The 23933-nt window shown below is 51.5% G+C and overlaps 1 protein-coding gene across 7 annotated transcripts in view; it reads left to right on the top strand.

Annotated features, from left to right (window-relative positions):
* Window positions 1-869: 869 nt before the first annotated feature.
* Window positions 870-23933, top strand: part of CRACDL (CRACD like) — a 105611-nt gene continuing 82547 nt past the window's right edge. Inside the window, exons 1-2 of one of the 7 annotated variants that reach the window (XM_074332351.1) lie at window positions 1530-1822; window positions 9057-9438. Coding sequence is in view for 2 of the 7 variants with exons in the window: in XM_074332349.1 (XP_074188450.1) it covers window positions 910-926 (17 nt within the window). In the remaining 5 variants the exon portion in view is untranslated. Of the gene's footprint in view, window positions 927-1188; window positions 1394-1529; window positions 1823-1897; window positions 2040-9056; window positions 9439-23933 lie in introns of those variants that run through there. The other 6 variants (XM_074332349.1, XM_074332348.1, XM_074332352.1 and 3 more) reach the window with 6 other exon arrangements.

Raw genomic sequence — 23933 nt, 5'->3', positions numbered from 1 at the left:
GGGAAGGACATTTTAAAGCATGAAGGTGCTTGATTTCCCAGGCTCGATAGTTTCCCACTTTCCTAACCTATTCACAAAGTTCCCCGCCTTGCTATTTTCGGTGTTGACACCATGTTCCTTCTCGGCCTTAGCTAATCACAGACAACTCCTTCCGGTTTTGTCCTCTCAAAGCCTCCAGGAACTTCAAAAGCTACCCACAGCACACACAAATAAAGCCAGAGGCTTAAGGTATTCTGGAAACAAGTGCAATTCTTAGGCAGACAGGTGATTTATGGAGTTGAGAAATATCTAGTAGTTACAACAAAAAATAAATGTGATTTTGAAAAGCAAGGAGCCGAGTTTCAAGGTGGGAAAGGAGAGAAGGGTGTGTAGACTTGCTGTGGTAGTTGGGTTTAGTTGGAGGTTTCCCTAAAAAGCAAACACACACTAACAAAGTCACTGTCTCTGTTGTGAGTCACCTGTCCATTGTGAATGCAGATTATTAACTAGGGTGGGGGGTGCTGGAGACTGAGTCACAATATTTTTCCTTTTACACAGGGGATTTAAAGCCCCCTTTTAAAAGTCAAAGGGGGCTTTTAAATGAATAGCTTGTGCCAAAGGGATATATCAAAATATGTAAAAGGAAACTTCTCTATAAATGCTCAAGTAAACGGAATCTGCCTTTAGCCTCTCTGCCCTCCGATTCTAGTTGGGATTTGGATCCTGTTTACAGCCACAGGTGGAGAGCGCCCCTTCCAGGGTGGGCCCCTGGAGATGGTCGGATCGTCGTGTAAACGCGGGCTTCTCGGGTTCTCAGTGTCCGCAGGGACAGCTCATCAGACCCACCACTGCAGGACGTGGCGCGGGGAGGGGGGGGGGGGAATCCCCACAGAACAGCGCTGACGTTAGCATCAGCTCTCTCAGCCGGGCATGAAGGTTTCTCGCGGGTAAGATGTTGTGGCCTCGGTTCCTGCGGGGACACAGTTCGCATTCATCTTTTCTCCCTGCTCTTGGGGGCCCGTGGGTGGGGGTGGCGGCGACCCAGGCCTCAGCGCGGTCTCCTGTGGGTTAGCTGAGCGACCCCAACCCCAGGCCGGCACGTTTGCTAAGATGGTCTCCCGCCTGTACCAGCCCGTCTGTAAAAGAAACACGGAGAGCCAGCGCGGCTGCGACGTCCTCAGCAGGTTTCCTTCCCACACTTGCGGTGTCACAACGATGAATCACCCCAAGACAGGGCGGCAGCTTCCCTAATTAGCCTGGAGACGCTCGGACCCACAAGGTTATAAAAGACCAACTTTTACTTTCATTCAAATACGCACTACCCACACCGGCGCCCACTCCCTCCGGTGAGCTGGCCGCCGGCTTTGCGTGGCGGATCCGGAGTCCCAGGCCCAGGTGACCCGCGAAGGCCCAGGTGACCTGGAAGGGGGCGGCTGGAGTCGGGGTCTCGGGGAACCCGGATCCGCCGAGGTCAGGGCGGCAGGGCCTGGAGCCCCGACAGCGCCGCCGCGCGGGCGGGTGGGGCGGGTCTCCCGCGAGCGCTCTGCAGCCTCTCCCGGCGGCGGCGGGGCGAGCGGCGGGCGGGGTAGGCGCGCGGCGGACGAGCGAGCGGAACGTCGTCCGCCCCCGCGGAGCCGAGCGCGGCCGAGCGAGCGGCGGCGGCCGAGGGCGCGCGCACAGGAGCGCGAGCGCCGCCGCGGGAGGGTCGTGCCCGCGCGGGTGCCGGACTTCGGGCGTCGCGAGTCCGGTGGCCACCTGCTGCGCCGCGCCGCGCCCGGCCGCAGGGTCCCGCAGGGCTGCCGGGAGCATCCGGGCTGGAGCAGCCCTGCCGCCGCCTCTACAGGTACCGGGCGCGGAGACGTGGGTTGGCTGCGGCGCGCGGAGGCGGAGGACCGGCGGCGCGGGGGCCTGAGCGGGGGTGGCGCGGGCGGGAGTCGCGCCCAGAAGTCGGGCCGGTTGCCGGGAAGCCGAGGGCAGCGCCACGCCGCCAGGTGCCCCTCGGACAGCGGAGGGGACGCCGTCCACACGGCCGCCTCTTGGGCAGCGCGGGCCCGGGCGAGGTGAGGTGGGAGCGCTCCCAAAGTTTTCCTTTGCTCACTTTGCTGGACTTGACTTTGACTTGTGAGGCCAAGCCTGGCAGGTAACGAGTTAAGAAAATAAAAGGTAAGGGAGCCGATCTTGCCTGGAGGCTTGTTAGTATGGGAAGGATATGTGCCCCCTGTCTCTAAAGGCCACTGCAGGAGAACTGTGGGCAAAGTCATTCAGTCTTCCTTATGCTCAGGTAATGGTTTATTTGCCAAACAAGTTTTAGGCTTTGATTACAAGCCAGCAGTAAGGGATTCTGGGTTTGATCTAAGAAGTGTTCAAAAATTTAATCAACAAATATTTGTTGAGCAGACGCTTCTTATCAGCAGGGCTTTGATAAGATGTTAACAAGTGTAAGTAAGCAGTCACTCAAATGAGCTAACCTTGGGCCTTTGAAATGCAAGGAGAAAGGAATGCCAGCGTTGGAATTGGACTTGTGTAGGTACAAGCCGACAGCTGGTATCGTGTCACTGCTGAACACTTAATTTTGAGCCAGGAAATCCTTCAAATGGGAGACAAGCAGCTGTGTGATGCTTTTAGAGCCCACCCCACACCTTCCCAAGCTGACATCTTAAAATATCCTCCTCCTTATCCAATCCTGCAAGCTTCCTTCATTTACATAACGCATGCACATGACCATGGGATAGAATCTGTTTAGACCCCATGTTACCCCTGGAGTTCAGCCACGCAGCTCACACTTGAGGTGATGGGGCATCATGGTCACTCCTAAGAGCCCTTCAAGGTCATAAAATCGTTAGGAGAAACATTTCTAGAGACAGCGCAGTGCAGGGACTTCTGGGGTCCCTGCCTTTGGCACCACATGGAGAAGGGTTGAGCTGGCTTCCTGGCTCTGCCCCAGTGCTGTGCTGAGCCATGTTGCAGCCTGAGATCAGTAATGCTGATCCTGTCTTTATTTAAATTTGTGGTATTTTGTACAACGTGGATTTTCTGGTAATTTGGTGTTTGAAAACACTGCGTTAAAACGTTGATCTCATGGAGTTTTTTGGTAGCCGTTAAATTTTATGCCCGAGACCAGTGCCTCCCTTGCCTTACCCTTGTTCTAGACATGCCTACGAGTCAAGTTTCTTAAGCATCAGTTTCCTCATTTATATAATAAAGCAGTGGACCCTCCATGGATGTTGCACAGCTAATGTGCAGCCTCTGCTGCTGAGGAGGACCAGGCCTGTGGGACATGCTAAAGGGTGGCTGTCCTGGTCATATTGCTACAGAGCTTGGCTCTCTTGAGCTTGTCACCGAATCTTGCTGAGTCTCAGTTTGCCACTCAGCAAAGTGGGAGTAATGATAGCCAGCTCATGGCGATGCTGTCAGGGTTAAAGAAGAGACTGTGTGAATGAAGGCAACTGGCCCTCCTGGAGGGTGTTTTCTGTGACGGTGTGGCCTGGATGTGCCTTGGCAAGCTTGCCACTACCTGCTTTTCCTCTGGAGGTTAGCATTGCGCCTTGTCACGCACAGACACTCATACATTCTGCTTGGGGAGCCTAGGGCAGTTTGGACCAGAGTAGAGGTGATTCCTGTCCGGGTTTATGATGGATGGATAAGGCTTACCAGCCACAAGTTGTGATGGGTGACATTCGTTATAAGTGAACTTAATTTTGCTACCCCAAACAAATGACTTTGGTTCCTTTTTGTTATATTTGGTCCTAGCTCACGTTTATGATTTTTCTGAACCTCATTCAAGTGATACTATCTCAGTCACTATCTAGTGTGAAGTAGCTTGGTCCCTTGAGAGTCAGTCTCTCAGTCTCTCCAGGTCACCTTGGGGTCCCTTCTTGCCACAAGTGGTCTCTGGGCACCAGGAGCAGGTTGCAGTCACATCAGGGTATGGGGGAGAATGGCCTCTTATTAGTCAACTGGCCCTCTGATGAGTTTCTCACCACCACCACCACTGAGCCTCCTTCTCCTATTTCCACTGAGCGTTCAACAGCCGGGTGTCACATGGGTGAGCCACAGCTGGGGACCTGGCTCCTGCATCTGGCCTTGAGGTCCCCACATTCTGGGTCCCTACTGTGCACTCGAGCAGCTGCCCAGGTTATACAGAACTAGGATGCCATTTCTGCTGTGCTGAGCGGTCTCCAGTCTTCCCAGAAGGAAGCAAGACAAAACTCCCTTGCTTTCCACATCCCCCTCTACCTCCCAGGGTTTTTTCTTCCTTCACCACCTCTCCTCCTCCATGCCAGGTGCAAAGGGGCAGGGGGCTCGATCCCTCCAGGTTCCTCTCCTCCCAGTACCTGGGGACCTACCTTCTGTCCTCTGGACAGAGTGGCTCAGAGTAAAGTTCTGGGCTCAAACTTCCAAGCTGTGCTCGTGATATGTAAAGGGAATTTAAACATCTTTTTCTGTTACCCTTCGCCCCCATCCCTGGAGAAATCAGATGCACCCTGGTGCAGGAAGGAGCAAGCTGGGAAAGTAGACAGGAAGCTCCCTTCCTCTCCCCGTTCTCCATCTTTCTGGGCTCCAACTGGATTATGTGCGCTGGACTTCTTGTTAGAAAAGAACTGGAACCACTAGGGTGGGGAAGAAGAGAATCGCTTTCTGCTTACATAGTCCTGAGCCCAGCCCAGAAAGTCAATTTCACGTGGATTAATGTCTTCCAAGCCACCGTCCCTATTCATGCTGCCACTTCATCATCAAGATGATCCACTGTGCATGGCATTTCCTTAAAACAAGTGAGGAAATACAGAAAAGTCCAAGTCATAATTGCTTCTTCACGGTGCTTAGGAATTACTTGGGAGAATAAGATTAGCCTTTATGAGGCCTAAAGCTGAACACGGAAGCCCTGGGTTTTGTTCTCACTCAATGGGTGGAAGGTGAAGTGTTCAGGGACTGCTTCTTGGAGGAGGTGGGACTTTAACATTAAGACTTGGCCACGTGGATGTGAGATGAAAGAGAACTTCCCATGAGAAGGAGCTCTTGAATACCTGGAGGCGGAAGTACCTGCCCAGGATGGCCTTTCGGGACCCAGCTGTGGCTTGCCCTTTCCTGGTGTCCCTTTCATTATCTAGATACCTATAAACCCTGGTACAATTAGTGTCATCTGTAGGTAGGACAACAGGTACGGTCTGCATTCTAAGTTCCTTGTGTTTTCTCCAAACTGAATGGAAATCAGAGGAATGTTCATTTGATCCTGTTGTTAAAATATCTGCATCCGGAAAATTATTTCCAACTTTTAGGTCAGGTTATTGGTCCTTAAGACACATTTGTGATTCTGAGGAATGACCTTGGGATTCTTGGTACTGCTTTAACGTGTAATCCTGAGCTCAGTGGGTCGTGGACCACAAGCTGCCATATGAGTGCTCAGCGAATTTAGCAGCAGATTCACGAGACGTGATAAGACAGGTGTGGCCACGCAGCCAGGGTCACCTCCTCACCAGTGTCGGCCACCAACGCCATGTAGATGCTTATACTGTTCCCATGCAAATTCCTGGTAGGAAGGGCCCTCACATATTTTTCTTATGATTAAGCTATCTGTGAACAGAAATTATAAACAATCCTTTTGAAAGGTGAGGAACAGAGAGTTATTTGTTTGCTCAAGCGTCCTCCTGGCCCTGGTGTGTGGGATTGTTTTTTAAGTGTCTGAAGTTTGAGAACTTCCAGAAGACTTGCCTCACTTCTGAAGTCCGTAGACCAAGCTCTCTGTGCTTTCTGCCCCCAAATACTCATGTCTATGGGAGGCGACAGCACCATGCATGGTGGTGCGCAACTTTCCCCAAAGCCACTCCCCAATGGCAGCCACCAGCGTGGGATGTGAAAATGTCAGAGGTGTTTTGCTTCCTTAAAACAGGTGGTCCAGCCCAAGCGGCAGGTGGGTAGTCAGGACTCCGGGGTCAGCTGAGCCACTTAGAGGCCCTCTGACCTCAGGCATCCTATAGTGTGGGGGTGGTGATTCTCATTCTCTCTCTTGCTCTCTCTCTCTCTCTCTCTCTCTCTCTCTCTCTCTCTCTCACACACACACACACACACACACACACACACACACACGAGCATCACTTGAGATACTGTATCAGCAGAGAGAATGCTTCATAAATTATTTGTAGTTATTACTCTTCCATTGTCTTTCTTAGAAGGTGAAAGGTCATTTATTATAATTCCCAATAAGGACCTCCTAGTAAAGCACAATAAAGGATCCTTCTGCATATGGGACCTGATGGAAAATTAGCAAGGCTGCTGCGCAGAGTGACCCCCTGAGCTGCTGGCTACCCCCTGACTCCCGAGCAGAGCCAGTGGGAGATGTCACGTGGGCAGTGACTTTGGTGCACTTTAAAACACACAGTGAGAAACAAGGACAGGAGATGGGGATGGTGAGGCGGGTAGGGTAGGGTACAGTAGGCCGAAGCCTCTCAGCGCCTGAACCCCAGGGTCCACAGCGTTCACACGTCTCCCCTCTCTTTCTGCAGCATCAGCTTTCCCTGCTAATATGAGGTTATAGGGACCAGAGTTAAAGTACCAGCAGCGTGGCCATGGACGGGAGGTGCCCTGGCCAGTGACACACACACGTGTCGTACTGGTGAGACATGGGGACAGTTCTGCCCTGCCACATCTGTGCTTTGCCACTGACCTGGTGAACAGCCATGGGTTAGAGGACCAGAATGGGCATCATCAGTGGGTGACTGAATTAGGACCTATATTAGGTTCCTCGTGTATATTTAGTCTCGTGCATATGAATGTAGCATGAATATTTAGTACCATTTCAGATACCAGTTAGTGTTATCAAGAATATTTACTGCCCAGCTGCCTGGGTATATTTAGTGTCCCACAGACATGAGTGTCCCTTAGTCCTTCCACACCTTTCTATCTGTACGTATTACACACGTGCCCTACCTCCTATAAACTTACACACCTTACAAGAGTCATCCATCCCCTTTGCTATCTTTTCTTCAGAATTGAATATTTTCAAACGATACAACAAAGGTGTGTCTGAATAAGCCTCTTAAAATCAGTTTCCAACTTGGGCAGACTTATGTGAAGCCATTGTCCCATTGAGATGGCTGAGCCTGTGGTGCTTGGGAGCCCGTGGGACCTGGGGAGGTCTGTATAGGATTATGCAGCTGTTCACACCCACTTTAGGTTCACACTGTGTGTCAGTGCTGGTCTCAGCTCTCAGCTCCTTGGGAAAGAAGTGACACGGGAGAACAGTGCTCAGTGATTCTGGCTCTTCTGCTCTGGGCCTTGTGCAAGCCAGTCCCAGCCCTTTTTGGTCTGGTTGCCTCTCTGGGGCCAGGCAGGATGTGTGCACCTGCCAGGTGCAGTGGGCATGGACGCCACACTGTGTCCCGCTCAGAGGCTTAGACTTGGATAGTTCACAGCCCAGCGGCCAACATGGGGTGTGCAGTGAGATGCTGTGAAACCCCCACCACTCTAACCTGGGTTTAATACTTCACGACTAGTCCTGACTGGCCACCATCTTGCTTTAATACTTTAATGACTCACCTTTTCTCTCACCATGCACCGCTCTCCCCACCCCCCGACCCAAGGACTGCTACCAAGAACTTTTTTACAGGTCCTTTCTGCAAAGAGGCTTTGTGCCTTTGGAGCTGGCTGCGGGGCTGACTCTCACGGAGGAGGGGGAGGATGACGATGGGGTTTGTTGTTGGGTCAGACCCACCCACTTGACATCTGAACCACATGGCCACACCACTCCACCTGGTGATTCATTTTCTGTGAACCGGAATCGTCTCCACAGGAATAGAATTGGTCATGCAGTTTTGTATATGTGCTGCCGAAGCGAGCACAAATTGGTCACATATTTTTGGACGGTTGCTGGGTGTCAGCCTCATGCTCCGTTGGAAATCAGATCTTTAAATCATCATAGATTAGCATTTCCAGTCTGCTCTCCGGGTGCAAATGGGTGCTTGACATAAGAACACAAAGCACTTGGAAGATCTGAGTCACCCATTTTTCCAAGGCTTGGCCAGTGTCATCTTGTTTTCATGAGCAAATATGGGTCTTGGGATTGAGTTGTTTTGCTGAGCAAGGCTTACCTGGTCCCACGTGTGGAACTGAAATGACTGGGTGCATTTCATGGGCCCTGGGGCAGCGCAGGGGAATCTCTGGGTGGTGGAGGAACCACTGTGGACAGGACTCGGCTAGCCCAGCAAGCAGGGAAGGCCCAGAAGGTCATGAATGTGGCACAGAGCAGGCCTGCCTACCACGTGGGGCTCCCACCAGACTGGTGATTTGGCTTTTTCCAGCCAGGCTGCCCTTTGGCTGGTGGCTGGTCCCTGTGTGGCTCAAGGCCAGGTGCCCCGTAACAGACAGTCCCTGTATCCAGCACGCCCCAGGGCGGAAACTGAACAGCGTCTCGGTGACACTTGGGAGCATATCCTTCCAAACGTTTGTGTATGCTCTACCGAGTACTCATACACGCATGTATGCACACAAGTATATATTTAAGAGGCCACATTAGACTGTTTTGTGGGCTGCCTTTTGCAACTCAGTCGTGTGTGCTGAGTCTCTTTTCCACATCATTACATATCCTTCCACGGCACCAGTTCTTGTGGTTCCGTCACATGGTCAGGCCCCAGCTTACTCTCCCAAGCCCTCTTTGGGTGGACGTGGACGTACCGTGTTTCCCTGAAAATAAGCCCTACCCTGAAAATAAGCCCCACTTAAGATCGTCAGCCAGACGGACGCATTTAGTATGTTATGACAATGTTCCAGAAGAAGATGACATGACTGTATTTGAATAAATGTAGATTGTTGTACATGAAAAACTAAGATACCCCCTGAAAATACACCCTAATGCGTCTTTTGGAGCAAAAATTAATATAAGACCCTGTCTTATTTTGGGGGGAACACGGTAGGTCATTTTCAACCTTTGGCATCTTAGTAGCAGCACAACGATGAACGTTTGTCCTGCATGTTTGTCCGGCTGGTTCCTTCAAAGTACCGTCTCCTCAGAAGACTTCCTGTGTGTGTACAAGCCTCCTCGTTGGACATGTCCTGTCTGAAAACATTTTCTTTTTCACACCCAGGTGTTTTTCCCATGAGATCTCCTGCATCTTGGTCGGCAGCATCTTCAGCATCTGTGCTATTCAGGGCTCGCTCAAATTCATTTAGGTAGAAGAGGATTTAACGTGGGCAGTTCGGGGCCGGCAGATCGCTGGAAGCTTGGCCCTCGGCCAGACCTTCAGCAGTGACCCCCTGAGCTACTGGGGTGGAGGGCAGTTCCCACAGGCTGCTCAGTGCCCAGGCGTGGAGCTGAGGATGGCGCTTTGAGACCTCCGGCACCACCCACGGGAACGCCTCCACAGCAAAGATGTGAAGGAGTGTCCGCCATGTGGAGAGCCTGGTGGGAGGGAGGCCAGAAGTGGGGTCCTTGGTTTTCCAGCCTCCAGCAGACAGTCAACAAACCAGGTGGGGTGAAGAGAATCTCAGCCTTTCTTTTTTGACTTTGAACTTTTTATGTTATACAGAGGGTGCCAAAAAAAATGTATACACATTTTTAAAAAGGAAAACTGTTTTAAAATTGTAATAATATATACTGATAACAAAAGATGAATACAAGTCACGTTTTGACTTTTGCAATTACAAGAGATGCTCAAAGTGGTTACCATCAGCGTCCGGACACTTCTGATTATGGTGAATAACTGCTTGAGCAACACTGACCAAAGTGTCACCTTGTATCCATTTTTTTTTGGCACTGCCAGTATTTGATGCAAGCAGAGGTGAGAGTCACAGAATTTAGCCATGGGTATGGTGAGCCTGGTCCCTGTCTCCCAGACTCAATCATTTGTCTTCTTCAGAGCTCTGTGACCAGGCCCCAGCCCCATCCTGTCTCTGAGAAACCAGCCTGAGCACCACAGGGGCCAGGACACAAGGAGATGCCATGTGCAAGTAGGTTTTGTAGCCTTGCCTGATACACAGACCGTCAGACCCCAGAGGCCGGCCTTCGCAGGAGGGGCAGGGGCCATGAGGGAACTGTCCGGCTGTTTTCTCCACCTTGAAGAAACCTCGGTTCTCTTTGCCCCGTTCTTGGCAGTGTCATGTGAATGCTGAATGCTGAACAGCCCCCAATTACCAGGCATGGGTAGGGAGCAGGAGTTAACATATAGCTAAGTTAATGGCCACATTGCCTTCATGAGTCACAATTGATCAGCAGTCAATTTATGAACATTATTTCTCCTTGCCTCTTCAAACAGGCTTTTGTGCATAACTACTGTGAATTCAGGGGTCGGTATAGTTGCAGGCTCCCCCTCTGAGTGGATTGCTGTGTTTTCAGCTGTTCAAGGAAAGCATTGCTGAGGAAGGGTTCCAGGAAAGACTGTGTCTTTAGCAACCAGAGCCCATGGTGGTGGGGGGCTGGGATGTTTGGGTGACAGTGGGGGACAGCCACCAGCCTGATGGTGCACGCTCTTCTTACCCTCAAAGATCCCTCAGCTAGTGAGTGACAGAGCTGTGAATCCATCTGCACCCCTATTTCTTTAAGGAGATGCTTTTCCCTTAGAAACAGCCTCTGTTTCTCTTAGCCCTCTGCTCACACAGTACAGTGTGGTTATTGGTTTTACCCCTGTTCCTAGTTAGTTGACATGCCCGGGTGCTGTCATGATTGCTTTACTCTTCACTGGCTTTATCCCCATTTTACAGAGAAGCAAACTGAGGCCCAGAGAGGTTATGGGACTTACCTAAATCACCAATATAGAGTGGAGCAGGGGTTTGAACCCTGTGTCCTTGTAGCCTATTTTTAACCTGTCTTGCCCTGCTATCTTGGAAATGCCAGGAAGTGTCCTTAGAACTTCATGGCAGTGAACGCGCTGGCGTATTACTTCCCTGGGTGTCCACAGAGCCTGGAGCAGCGCTGGGGCACGGGAGGGGTTCCTTATTCCCGGTCAGCTCCCCCCAGAGCTGGAGTCTGCCCAGAGCCCCTCCTCCTGGCCTCCTGCCTCTTCTACAGGAAAGGAGGGAGGGGAAGGTCAGGTGGGTGGTGGCCGGTGGGAGGGCTCAGGCTGGGGGTTGGGCTGACCCGGATCCACCCTGGTGGCTCTGGCCGTTGGGTGACCTTGCGCACAGCCTTGGACACACTTTCCTCCTCTGCACACTGAGATGTGAGATACCTGCCTCCCAGAGTTGGTGAGAGAAGCAAAGGCAATAATTTATGTGGAAATGGGCGATATGTTGTAACTGGTGTACAAGTGTGAGTTTGAAACACTTTATTACAATTAAGCCTCACTTACCTCTCCCTTATTTTTTTGTTAAAACTTTCGTAGTTAAAAATAGAATATGCCCTTGTGATCGGAGCACTGGGCGCAGAGCCTGGCGCTCCCATTCTCCAGCCTGTGGCCTCTCAGTGCCTCTGTCCCCCATCTGGAAAATGGGGATGGGACTTGCAGCCACCTCAGACGGTATTGTAGGTTCATGGGGCGTCTAGTGCCTGAAAAGTGCTTGGCCCAGAGTAAGCACATAATTAGTCCTTCCTCACCTTCTGAGAGTGCAGGTTAAATGGTTGCTGTCTGTGAGAATAAAAATTAAAATGGGACGTGATGGAGAAAGGACTGGAACCACATGGGCTAATCCTATACAGTGGTACTTCGGTTTTCAAACGTCTCCGCTGACAAACATTTCGGTTTACGAATGCTGTAAATTTTATGGATCTATGGTATCGTTAGATAGTAAAATTCATGCTAAATTTGCAGTTTTAGGGGTTGATTTTAAAGGTCTGGAATGGATTAATCCATTTTGCATTACTTTCTATGGGGAAACTGTGCCTCGGATTTCGAACGTTTCAGAACTCGAACGGGCTTCCAGAACAGATTACGTTAGAAAATCGAGGTACCACTGTATATATTCCAGCCACTATTAGGTACTTCAGAAATACATCACCCCACTAGTTCTTGGAATAACCTTTAAAAGCAGAAATGATTAGCCCTGTTTCGAAGTGAGGAAACTGAAGCTCGGAGGTGAAAGTGACGTGCCTGTCCCTGTCCAAGGAGACCTAGGTGAGGCAGAGAGGGGGGTGGTCACCTGAAGCCCCTGAGGGGCTGGGATGGGGTCCAGAGCTACTGCTCCCACCCAGGGTCTGCCACTGGGATCCTGACTTGGCACCGGCTCAGTGGTCGAGGGCACGAGGGTGGCTGTGTCCTGACTGTGACCCTAAGTGAACTGTTCACCACGTGCTCGCATGAGTACCTGAAGGAACAGAGACTTCCCAGACGTCAGGAGCTCCTGTTTCTCCCCAGTTCCCGAGTAAACATCACGGTTGCGATATCAACATGCTCGTACAGCAGGTCTTTGCTCTTCTGATGGACGGATTTACAGTCTGTTGTACAGAGTTGCAATGGAAGCTCCTCACTGGCCACCAAACTGAAATGCCCATCTGAATTCACTTCAAGGAGGAATATCCAGTCACCTGCCACAGTGTTTGGTTTCTTCAAGGCTGTCATTTCATGGTCTTTCTGAGTACCAGCGTCCCTTTGTTACATTGAACACTTTGAGAAACCTCTCACGTGACAGTAATGATATTTTCATGATCATCAAGGAGGAAAATATAGATAAGCAAACAGATGCTATACATTTTCAGCCTTATCTAGGTGACATTGTGTTTTATTAATCACGCCTACACATACTGGAAAATAATAACCTGTATATGTCTGTGACATCATATTGATTCCATTTTCAGGTTATCAGAGATTCGCATGTAAATAACAAAGGATCTTGTTAGCCTTTCAAAAAGTGGATGTGCCCTTTTGCAGTTTGCTGTTTCTTCCTGGGGACTTTGCCTGCAATTTCATCAGGTTCCACCAGGGGGCGCCCAGGATTACGACGCTTCCGCAGTGTGATGCTTCCTTCGCCCCAGCGATGAGACCAAGAGTGGTTTCCTACTCCCCGATGTTTTCTTTTTAGGACATAAGTGCTTTAAAAAAAAAAAAAGAAGTAAGAGAATATGGTCTGAAAGAGGTAACCAAACATGAAGACAAATTTAAAAGATGTAGCAGGATAAACAACACCAACAGTCCAATGATTAATTACTGCTTAGTTTTCTGTAATTCTGCCCAAGAAAGTCATCATGTGGTCCTGGGTGGGAGTGGAGCAGAGGATTCTGAGAAGTCTCCAGCTGTGCCAGCGCCCGTTCAGTGAAGGCAGACAGCCTGTTTCTGCAGGCTCAGAACCAGGTGCTGGGATGCCTCAAGCTTAGTAGGTGTCACTGAGAGATGGATGCTTGGGACTTTTCAAATCTGCGGGGTCTCCGCTAAACCAGCGAAGTTTGGATTTCTCAGAAGTGCATTTGTTTGTGTTTGTTTTTTGGTTCTCGTCCCAGCCTGGCTGCTTGGGAATGAGTCATATCTGAAAATGTGTTTCCTCCTCAGTAAAGGTAAATCGGGGCAATAATTCATACAGGATTGCAGAGGGAATTAGATCATAGTTGTCAACTGGCTTCCTAGCCCAGAGCCTGGCCTCTAGGCATCGTCAGATGTCGGTTTCCTTCCCCTTTGCTTGTCTGCATTGCTTCATTCAAGGAAGGCTGAGGAGGAGGAGATGGGGGTGTGCTTACCTGGACCGTACCTTGGTCTGGTGTCAGCACCTCATCTCTCAGGGGGTCTGGGTGGGACTGTGGTTTGTGTTCAGAAAGCTTTGCAGGTGAATCTGCTGTGTGGCTGGGCTGACAACCCTGGCCTTCACCTGAGTGCGTCTAGGCCATGGGCAGATTTGATCTCTAAGATGGAGGTTCCCACCTTCCTGCGGGAGGGAGGAGCCCAAGACCTTGTCTGGGGAGATTCCAAGGGCGCAGGGCCGGGCTGGCCTGCACCCCATTTGCTCCCAAGAGACACAGACACTCCTTTGTCCTCAACCCTGTGGGCCTCGCTGTCTTCCTGGAGTGCTTCTTCCTCATGGCTCGTGAGGAGGGACAAGTGGCTTCCCCACACCCAGGGTGCAGTTTCCAGCTTCTTCATCCAAGTTGTCAACACACGTTGGTTGCCTCCGTGCGCACAGCACTGTGATGTGGGGCCGGATGGCTTAGCTGTGGGCCGAGCCCTCACAGTCACCTGAGAGGGCACAGATGTGTGAGTCACTCTTATCACGAAGTGGACTAAGGTAAGGGCTCCTCCACAAGAGGTAAGCCCAGTGGGGATTCATGAATGCGGATTATGAAGGTAGCATTTGAATGGCTCTACAAGAGTGAGATTCATTTCTACAGGCAGGAAGCATGGGGAGAGGCGGCTCCATTTGGAGGAAGCGTCTGGCTTGTAGGACGGGCCGTGTCCAATAGGACAGGATGTGGATTGTGTGGAGGCTGTGGACCGCAGAGGAGTTTAGGAGTAGTGGACGACAGCCACCTGGGAAGTGCTGGCGCCCCTCAGGGGTCATGGGCCTGGGGGCCCCCAGGGGTGACCACACAGTAAATAAAGGCTTTGGAACCAGCTGTGCTTGGCTGGGGGTGGTTGCAGAGGCAGTGCCTATATGCAGAAGTGTGCACAGTGTAGCTGCTCTGCCTCATAAGGAAGTCGCAAGTGTGATGGACTCAAAGGGTGCGCATAGGAAATGTGTGGCACCTGTATGAGGAACACAATAAAGCTGTGCTGTGACACAGAACAGCACTCGTGTAAATGGAGATGTTTTGCATGTTCCTGGAAGGGAGGGGCCAATATTTTAAATATTTAAGTTGTTCCCAAATTAATTTGTGGATTTAGTGCCATTCCTGGCACAGAATCTGGGTGGATAAGCTACCAGATATTGAAACATATTGTAAATTTATAATAATTTAAACATTTTCATATTGGGATGGAATAGAAAGCATATCCATGGAACAGACTACAAAGTATGGAAAATAGAAGCTCCCAGATTTAGTTAATAAAACCACTTGGGGAACCATCAGGTTTCTCAACCATATCAATCCCTAAAATATATTCCACGTGCATTAAAATTTTAAATGTAAAAATTAAATCATTAAATTCACTTTAGGTAGGTATTTAAGAAATTAGGGCATGAGACACACAATACCAGAGGCAGAAGCCACAAGGCCAAAACTGTTAGTTCATCACGGGGGATAAAAACTTCAGTATGCCAAAAGAAAAAACCCCCCTGGACAAAATCAACAGTCACTTGATAAACTGAGGAAAAAATGTCTGCAACATTTCTGACAAATCCCCTGTCGCCTAAACAACGCTAATAATCAATATGAAGAACTTGGGTTAGGATTGAATTTCCCGGTAGGAAAGTGGGTGAAGGGTATGAATTCATTTGCATAAAGAGAAAGAAATGGCAGTAAGTGTGACAGAGTCAATTCTACAGTCATCCAACAGAGGCACATTCAAAAAAGATAACTTTTTTTTTTTTTTTTTTTTTTTTGCCATCGATTGTTTTGGTATGTATTGTTTTTGTGAGCGATGGTACTCAATACAAGTGGAGATGTGCGGCCAGGGTGCTCATATGCCTTCAAGACCGGAACTCACAAGCTTCCTGCCAGGCAGTTTGACACGATGTCCCCAAACCCTTAAAAGAATTCATCCCTTTATCCTGGTGATTCCACTTGTAGGAATTTTTCCCAAGGAAACAAATGTGCCCACCAAAGATTTCTGTGCAAGGATGTTCATCACACTGTTATTTATAAAGGTGAAAATTTGGAAGCAGTTTAAACACCCAGTGTTTACTTTGGGGAATGAATCATTCGTATCCTGGCATGCGGTCGAGCCCTTGGAGCATTTGTGAAGGCTGCTTAGTCACAAGGGAACGTCAGGATCAAGGCTAAATGAAGAAGTAGGAAGGATGGTGGCTGGAGCTGGAAGGAGAGTGGGAGCCGCGGGAAAGAGCCGGCGGCCAAAGTGAAGATGGATGGAGTCGTGATGGGAGAATAGGTCGGTCTCTATTTTTTTCAGTGACTTTTGATTGAGCAGATACTGGATGCAAAGTGCTGTCATTTAGGCTCAATTTAGAGAAAGAGAAGGTTTGGGTGAACTGAACCAAAGAAAGGAGTGCTGACGCTGGAAAGCCCTCCCTCAGGGTGGTAGATGGATACTCTGCCCTGTATCCTGGGGTCCACCCCGTCCCTCCAGGTGAGTTTCTTCACCATGGGGACTCTGCCTCTCTCCTGGCCGCTCACCTGGCAGCTGCTGTCCTCACTTCCATTCTTGAGGTGTATGAGGGTTTGGAGTTCAAAACCAAACAAAAAACTCAGGGTATACAACTTTAAAATTAAAAAAAAAAGAAAAAATTCAGAACATAAAGCTTTTTAAAAGAGGGGCTGTGTTCTACATAAGAACAAATTATATCTTATTATCTGTGTGTATAGGGAAAAGACTGGAAGGAAACACATAAAAATGTTATTTCTGGTAAGCGCTGATAGAATTATGGGGGATTTAATATTTTTCTGTATTTCTTCTTGTAATCAGCAGGGATTAGTTTTTGAAAAACAGCTCTGCTGAGGTACAGTTGACGTGTAATCTGCACACATTGCAAGTGCACAATTTGATAAGTTTTGACAGATGTACACTCCCCATGAAACCAATACCACGATCGAGATAATGAGCACACGCAGAATGCCTCATGTTCCGTGTAGTCTCCTCCCTCCACCTCTGCCCGCCCCCGTTCTTGCCGTTGGTCCACTCTCTGTCACTACTCTTCAGTTTCCATTTCCTAGAATTTTATATAAATGGAATCATGCAGTGTGTGCTTTCTCTGTCTGGCTTCTTTCAGCCTGTAATTATTTTGTGATTCATCCCTGCATTTGTATATATCAAGTTTATTCCTTTTTATTGCTGAGTAGTATTCCATTGTGTGGGTATAGCACAGCTGTTTGTTTGTTTTTTAAACAATCCAATGAATTACTTTTATAGTAAGGAAAAATCCCCCTTTTTCTTTTTCTTTTTATTGGGGAATATTGGGGAACAGTGTGTTTCTCTAGGGCCCATCAGCTCCAAATCATTGTCCTTCAATCTAGTTGTGGAGCGTGCAGCTCGGCTCCAAGTCTAGTCACCATTTTCAATCATTAGTTGCGGGGGGCGCAGCCCACCATCCCATGGGGGGAATTGAACTGGCGACCTTGTTGTTACGAGCTCACGCTCTAACCAGCTGAGCCATCCGGCCTCCCCAAATCCCCCTTTTGCTAAGTGTGCCCTGAGATTGGGAGTTTGGATCCTGCTACTCGTCCTTCTCTGAAAGTTTGGGGCAGTTTTCCAGGCTTGACACAGTGACTTTGAGGGCGGCAATCTGGCCACCCCAGAGGGGCCACGTGCTGTCATTCGCCAAACAGAAGTCTTGGCCTGTCTGTGGTGAGAGTTTTGATTTTGATTTAAGGAGACAGTGTGCTGGGGAACAGAGATTGTGAAGAACTGCCTCGTGCGTCACCGCAGTCCGAGAGTTCAGAAAAGCTTTGTTGAAGGCATTGAGTGTGTGACTTTCATGTATCACCCGGGCCCTGGTGGTGCTGCTGTCCGTCGGTGGCTGGTCCGCCTGCCTGCCCAGCCCCAGGCATGGCTGACAGCTCCTTCCCCATCCAGCAGCCCCCTCTGTGTAGAGCGGTCCTCCTTTCTACCTGCCCAGTGCAGCCCCGTCACCCTGCAGCTCTTGGCCTCCACCTTGATGTAGTTGATGGCCTTCCTTCCTCTGTTCTCCAGTGATGTTCACGGGGTCTCCCCTGTCTGCTGGATTGGCACACACCTGGCAGCTCCTCCAGACCCCAGACTCCCCCGGGTCTCAGGACAGTCATATTCTCCGGCCTCCTTGGCCCTGTGGGCATGGCGACAGGCCCTGCTATGCCCCCGCCCCATTCACTGCCTGCTCATCTCTGGGGGCCCCAGGAGGTGCCTTCTGTGCTCCGGAGTGGAGTGAGTCCGCCGAGACAGCCTGCTCTGGCCTCCTCTCGGGCACGCCCAGGCTGGAAGGAAGGATTCAGCCACACTGGTTCCGTGCAGAAAGGGGGCAGCAAGGGAAGCCCGTCTGCACTTTGTACCCCTTTGTCCCTGGGCCCGAGTCTCCTAAAGTCTGTCATGTGATGTCCTTTACTGTCTTTTCTTATTACTCCAAGGCAAATGTCAGACCCAGCTTCTGGCCAGGCCGGCAAACAGTCTCCCATCCGCTGGCCTCCCTCCCTCCCTCCCTCCCTCCCTCCCTCCCTCCCTCCCCTCATTGTTTTTCTACCTTGAGTACGGCAATGCCAACCCCCTTCACCCAAACCACCCACCCTGCAGAGACCCTGATTAACCAGGGTGCTGATGCCCGGGTGACTGGCTGTCATGCTCTGGACGGCACCCTTTGTCCACTGGAGATCTGTCACTGCCAGACGCCCTGGCCCCAGGGGCTGGGAACCTGTGCTGAGAGCAGCCTCAGGGCTGAGACTCATCCTACCCTCCCTTTTCTCTCAGGGCGTCCCAGGTTGGCACCTACAGGCACCTGTGCCAGGGCCACCCTGGCCTCCTCCGTGGGAACAGTATGGGTCAGGTGCCTTTGTGAACTCCCAGTGGACACAGGAGGGAGGGGACAGGCAGGGCTTCTCTCTCCCCAGCAGGAACTCCCGTGTTTTCAAATGTTCTTTGAAGGTGATGGAAACAACCAGTAGGTCCTTCTGTGTGATCTTAGAGCAACTGTGGGCCCGGTGTCTGTAACCAGGGCTGCAGTGGGGGCAGGCTGGGAAGCAGAGGGGTGTTGGGAAGTGCCAGTGGGCTCAACCCAGGATGACTGCCCCACACCACGTGGCGGTGCCCCCTGCCTGCCCTGCTTAAGGTTCAGGGAGCCTGGGAATTCAGGGAGCCTAGCGATGCAGCCTGGGGTGGGGGTGGAGCCCATGAAATGAGCCCAGAGCAGAGCGGTGGTGGCTGTCCTTAGCATCAGGGTGGCCAGGACCCTGCTGGGTTGCTCAGGGGGCCCTTCCTTGTGTCCAAAGGTGCCCAGGTGTGTCTTTTGTGCGTGTTTATACTGGCGTGTGTGTATACTGCTGGTGTCCAGGTGCACAGGGCGGCGGTGCCCTGCAGAGAGGGGAGCCTTTCCGCTGGAAGCTGCTTTGTGATACTGCCTGCCTGCACGGTGCTGCTGAACTGGCTGGGGGGCTGGGTGATGCTGGTGCAGGAGGGAACTGCTGAAGTGGATGGTCCTTTAGAGGAATTTGGGGAACCCAGGTACCTGTATGCTTTGGCTCAGCCCCCGCCCCCACAGATTTTCTTTTTCTTTTTTAAAATTTTTATTGGGGAATATTGGGAAATGGTATGTTTTTCCAGGACCCATCAGCTCCAAGTCAAGTTGTTTTCACTCTAGTTGTGGAGGGTGCAGCCCACCAGCCGCCCTCGCCCCCGTGCCCCCCACATACACACACATACACACAGGTTTTCTGACTTCCAATCCTGGCTTCTGAGCACCAGCGGGGCACATGAGCCCGCTGGTCAGCCTCACACTGCTCAGTGGGTCACAGGGAATGACAAGACCATGAGTGAAGCTTTCAATAGAGGCACGATTCCTAAGCCTGTTCCCAGGGCACCTATTCTTCTCATTCTTCTTGAGGAAAAGGCTGGGGCTCTGAAGGTTAAGTAACTTCCCCCAGGTGGTACTGCTTCTAGCTGATAGAGTGGGGTTTGACCCCCAACCTGTCTGACTCCAAACTGCGTATGTTCTGGGCCACCGGCCCGGCGTCCACACCGCTTAGCTCCTGTAATCCTGAGAACGGCCCTGCAAGGTAGGTTTGGTTCTGATGGTTTATTCTGGTTATGGTGAGGCGCGGGGTGTGGAAGTAACTCGCCCAACCACATAACGCCAGTCAGGGTCTCTGCTCCTGAAGACGGCACTCTCCACCAGTCCCTGGACATCCAGACCAGCCCTGCGATGGTTCCTAAGGGGCTTGACATCAGGCCCTCCAGTCTGACAGTGCTTCTGTGTCCAGCCACTTCTGATGCTTGCCCCTCTCCTCACAGCCCGCAGGTTCCAGCCCCGATACTCCCTGTTCTGAAAACACCCCAAACACCGCAGGCCTCAGACCTCAGGCCTGTGTCCTCACCACCCACGGGCTTCTCACATGGTCCCCAGCAGACTGCCTGCAGGTCACTCTTTCCCCTCCCTCACCTCCTGGGAGAAGTGACTGTTCCCTGTCACTTCCCCTCCAGCACCCTACATGCACCTTCACTGCGTAGATGACAGAGGTGTCTGCCTCCCCATAGACTGAAATCTGAGGGTGGAGACTACGTCCGCCTTAGGTTCTGGGGATGGGCAGATAAATAACACGTAATAGGTGTTCCGTGAATGTTTTCTGATCTGATGCCTTTTATGTGTGAGACCTTTGGCAACAGGGTGAGAATTTTCCACGTGTCCAAAATGGGTGTGGATGGTAATGGATGATACAGATTTAATTTTTTAACTCCAGATTTTCACTCCCTGATTGTGTACCATGGCTGGATGGCTCAAGAAATTAATGGAGTTTAAAATTGGGGCTCATCTCCTACTAGCGTGATTTGGATGAGGTGGTGAGAGGCCTCAGATCTGCCTCCAGGTTCCACTAAGGCCCGAGGACCCCTGGTCCTGGACTGATGGGGTGCCTGGTGGGCTCGTCACTGCCTTTCTCCCGGACCCTGCTTCTGGATGTCTCAGAAATGAGTCAGAACATGTGCAGCGTGGGCTTGTGTGGGCGGCAGGGAGCCCAGAATTAGCTCAGCTGTGTTTCAGCAGGGCTCCTGGGGGGTGGAGTGTGTGGGGGGGGGCGGCTGTGCTAGGGGGAGGGGCAGGCATTCCTGACCCATAGTGGGGTGGGGGGCTCTCAGGAGCCACCACAGGCCTCAGGTGGTGTGTGTGGCGGGGGGCTGCTTCGTGCTTGGCACACGCCCAGCTGTGGACGTGCAGTGGGTCAGAGGGGCAGGCCTGTGCGGCCACCGTCAGTGTGGCCCCAGCACGCCACGCCTGAGACAGATGTGGGGGCGGGGCCCCCATGGCTAGTTCACCCCTAAGGAGTGAGTGGCACACAGGTGTGGGCATCTGCTTGCCGGCCATTCACGTCTTGCCACTCAGTGCTGTCACCTGCCTCAGCACACCCAGGCAGGCGGAGCCAAACTGAACCCAAACTGATGAGCCACCAGACAGCATGGCCTCCCCCTCTGCCTGGCGTGCTTCGGCTCTTTGCAAACTGCCTTTTTGTTCAAAGGGAAGGTGTGGTTAGCTCGGGTATTTTAATACATTGAAAGTGCTTTGTCCCCCTTTGCCCTTTTTCCTGCTCTCCCCAGTGTCTGGCACAGGTACGCTGCCCAGGACACCAAACGTTGTCACCAAAGCAAACAGGACAGCACGCTCCTCACCCCACTGCTCTGCTCGCTAGGGCAAAGCACAGGGGCAGCCTTCCTGCCCTCCGGGGTGGGCGGGCGGGTGTGCACCCCTGCGGCCACCACATGAGTCAGCTAGGTGGAACAGCGAAATATTTCATCACACGTGTGTCAGCATTGTTCTAGATGAAACATTTTTTTAAAGGTTTTGGTGTGCGGTATGGGCACGTTCCCGCTGCGGTTTTCCCGTTGCCATGTGAAGCACATGCAAGCACAGGGCTCATTGTGCTGCGGTTTCTGTGAGTTTCATCCCGGGCACCGAACACAGAGAAAGGAAACTGAGCATCCGAAGGTGTTCGGGTGGCCCAGCAGGTAATTTCGGCCTCACAGCGCCAGCCTGGCCTTGGTCACCAGCATTTGGGTTCAGGTCATGGTGAACAGTCTCCAAGTGGAGCCGGCACCCCCCACCCCCAAACCCCCGTTCCAGCAGGTGCCTCTCTTCTTGCTCTGGCACCAGCACCTCAGTTTAGACCTGGTCATCCTCATCAATGCAGGACAGGGAGAGGGGTGGGGTGTCAGGAGAGCGTGGGGACCACACCTGGACCTAGCGCGTGAAGCGGGGAGTCCTCACCTGGGAGAGTCGAGAGCAGGGACCGCCCTTCTGTCAGCTTTGTCCCTTCATTGTCTGACTTAGCGCTCTGCACATGGTGGACCAGGACCCTCTGTAAGTGCTTCCCACACCCCTCTGCTGGCACCTGGGGCAAGGCCCTGGGAGCATTTGCAAAGGGTCCCCCCATCTAGAGAATCCTTCCCATCTGTTCTCTTCCAGGCACAGCCTGCTCCCCACAGCCTTGGTGGGGCCCCACATTAATTGTGAGGTGGGTGGAATTCTGTGCCCCTTTGAAGGATGAGGTACCTGAGGCCCAGAGAGCAGAAGGGACGGGGCTGCGTCAGGGCCAGAATCCTGGGCATAGTGGGCCTCCCGCCTCTCAGTTCAGCACCTCACCCAGGCACCTGGCATTGTCCTACCCGGATGTCCCTCCAGATGCTACCCAGAACTCTGGGTGTCATGATCCCATCGGTGAGCTTCATACTGGGGAATCTGGGAGCAAGGATAGGTCCCGAGATGGGAGAACACCTGGCAGGTGGGTGTAGGAGGGAGGGCTCCTTCCCTCTGACACGCTTGGCCTGCAGGCGTCTCCTTGTGTCAGTCTCGTGAGCCAGAGCTGACTCCACTTCTGGGGGATCCTCAGAGCAGTGGTTCAGGAGACAGGAAACTTGTCAGAGATGGTCCTGGCCCACAGCCCCTGCAGGTAGGAGCAGTTGGGGGGGGGGGGGAATGGAGCGGAGCAGGGGGGTGGTGCCAGGCCAGGGTGGCGAGCAGAATTCCCCCAAGTATGGTGTGGGGGGAAAGGGACAAGATGAGGAAGCTGGTGTCTGACTGCTTGATGTTTTATTCAGCTGGAGGGTTGAGAATCTGAACAGAATGCAGCAGCTTCCTCCTTCAGGATCAAATTGCCCCTTTTCAAAAGCTGCCAGAGCCCTGCTACCTGTTCCTTTTGTTCTCATCTTTGCTCAGCCAGGTCTCTGGCCCTATGCCATACCCCCTGACGCGCTCTGGACCTGGGGACAGGCTCTGTGAGACTGCAGAGGCTCAGGAGCAGGATTCTTCTGGCCGAAAGGGAACCAGGGAGAAAGCGCAGCTGGCCAGGTGGCTTGGGGTGTTGCCACAGATGGAGCCGTCAGTGCCAGGCCCCTGGCCTCCGGGGAGGGGCCGGGAGGCCTGGCATCAGATTTCAGTGGGCCTTTGCGGGTCAGCAGCAGAAATGTGCAGGGGAGGAAATTGCATTTTGCATGGCCAATGTTTGCTCCTGCCTGACAGCTCAGTTTGCATTTCCAGATTTCATGAACCACGGTTGGGTGACGGTTGCCTAGGCCCAGATTACATACAGACGTTCTCAGCCTCCTCTGTGGCCCCTCATCTAATAATCATGACTGCTTTCTCAGCCATTTAACAGGGATTTTTCCATACCTGCCCACCTCTTCTTAAAATTTATAGCAATGACACTGCACAGCTGTTACATGTAAATGGGGAGACAATTGAACCAAATAAAATAATTTTACGAATAAATAAGTACCCCTTGAAAAGCACAGGGAATTTGATGCAAATATCATAAGGGAAATTGAAGAGTTTGCTACTGCTATCGAGGGCTCTGGAAAAGATGAATTTCATGGTGTGCTCTGCTCAGAAACCTTACACAGAAATTGCCTGACAACTCTCTGCCAATCTTCTGAATTTTTAGTGGGGAATTCTCTCAGGAGTCGGAGGAAAAGAATTTCTGAAATGTTGGTTCACTGTGTGAGGTTTAAAATCAGGACCCCTCAATATAGCCTCTACTTTTAGCGTTTGCATTAAGCTCTTAAACGTAGGGTTGGGGAAAATAAGTTTTGGGCAGTGGGCTTTTTCTGTGTAGACCTCTGAACCTTTAGGATAATTCTGTTGTTATACAAATGAAAATAGGGACTGAGTCCAGACTGAGAGATAACAGGTCAAGGTGTAAATGAAGTAAATTTCTGTATATGTGGGATTTTCATGGCAATTGCAAGGCAAGTACGGACCGTGGCCTTTCGTAGATTCTGAATGTTGTAGCCACACTGATGGAGGCAGTGCCAGAGTGGGAGGTCATT

The sequence above is a fragment of the Rhinolophus sinicus genome, linkage group LG05 (genome assembly GCF_036562045.2).
Source record: "Rhinolophus sinicus isolate RSC01 linkage group LG05, ASM3656204v1, whole genome shotgun sequence".
In the NCBI taxonomy this organism is placed as follows: Eukaryota; Metazoa; Chordata; class Mammalia; order Chiroptera; family Rhinolophidae; genus Rhinolophus; species Rhinolophus sinicus.
The sequence above is the reverse complement of the archived record's forward strand: the minus strand, read 5'-3'. Positions and strand labels throughout refer to the sequence as shown.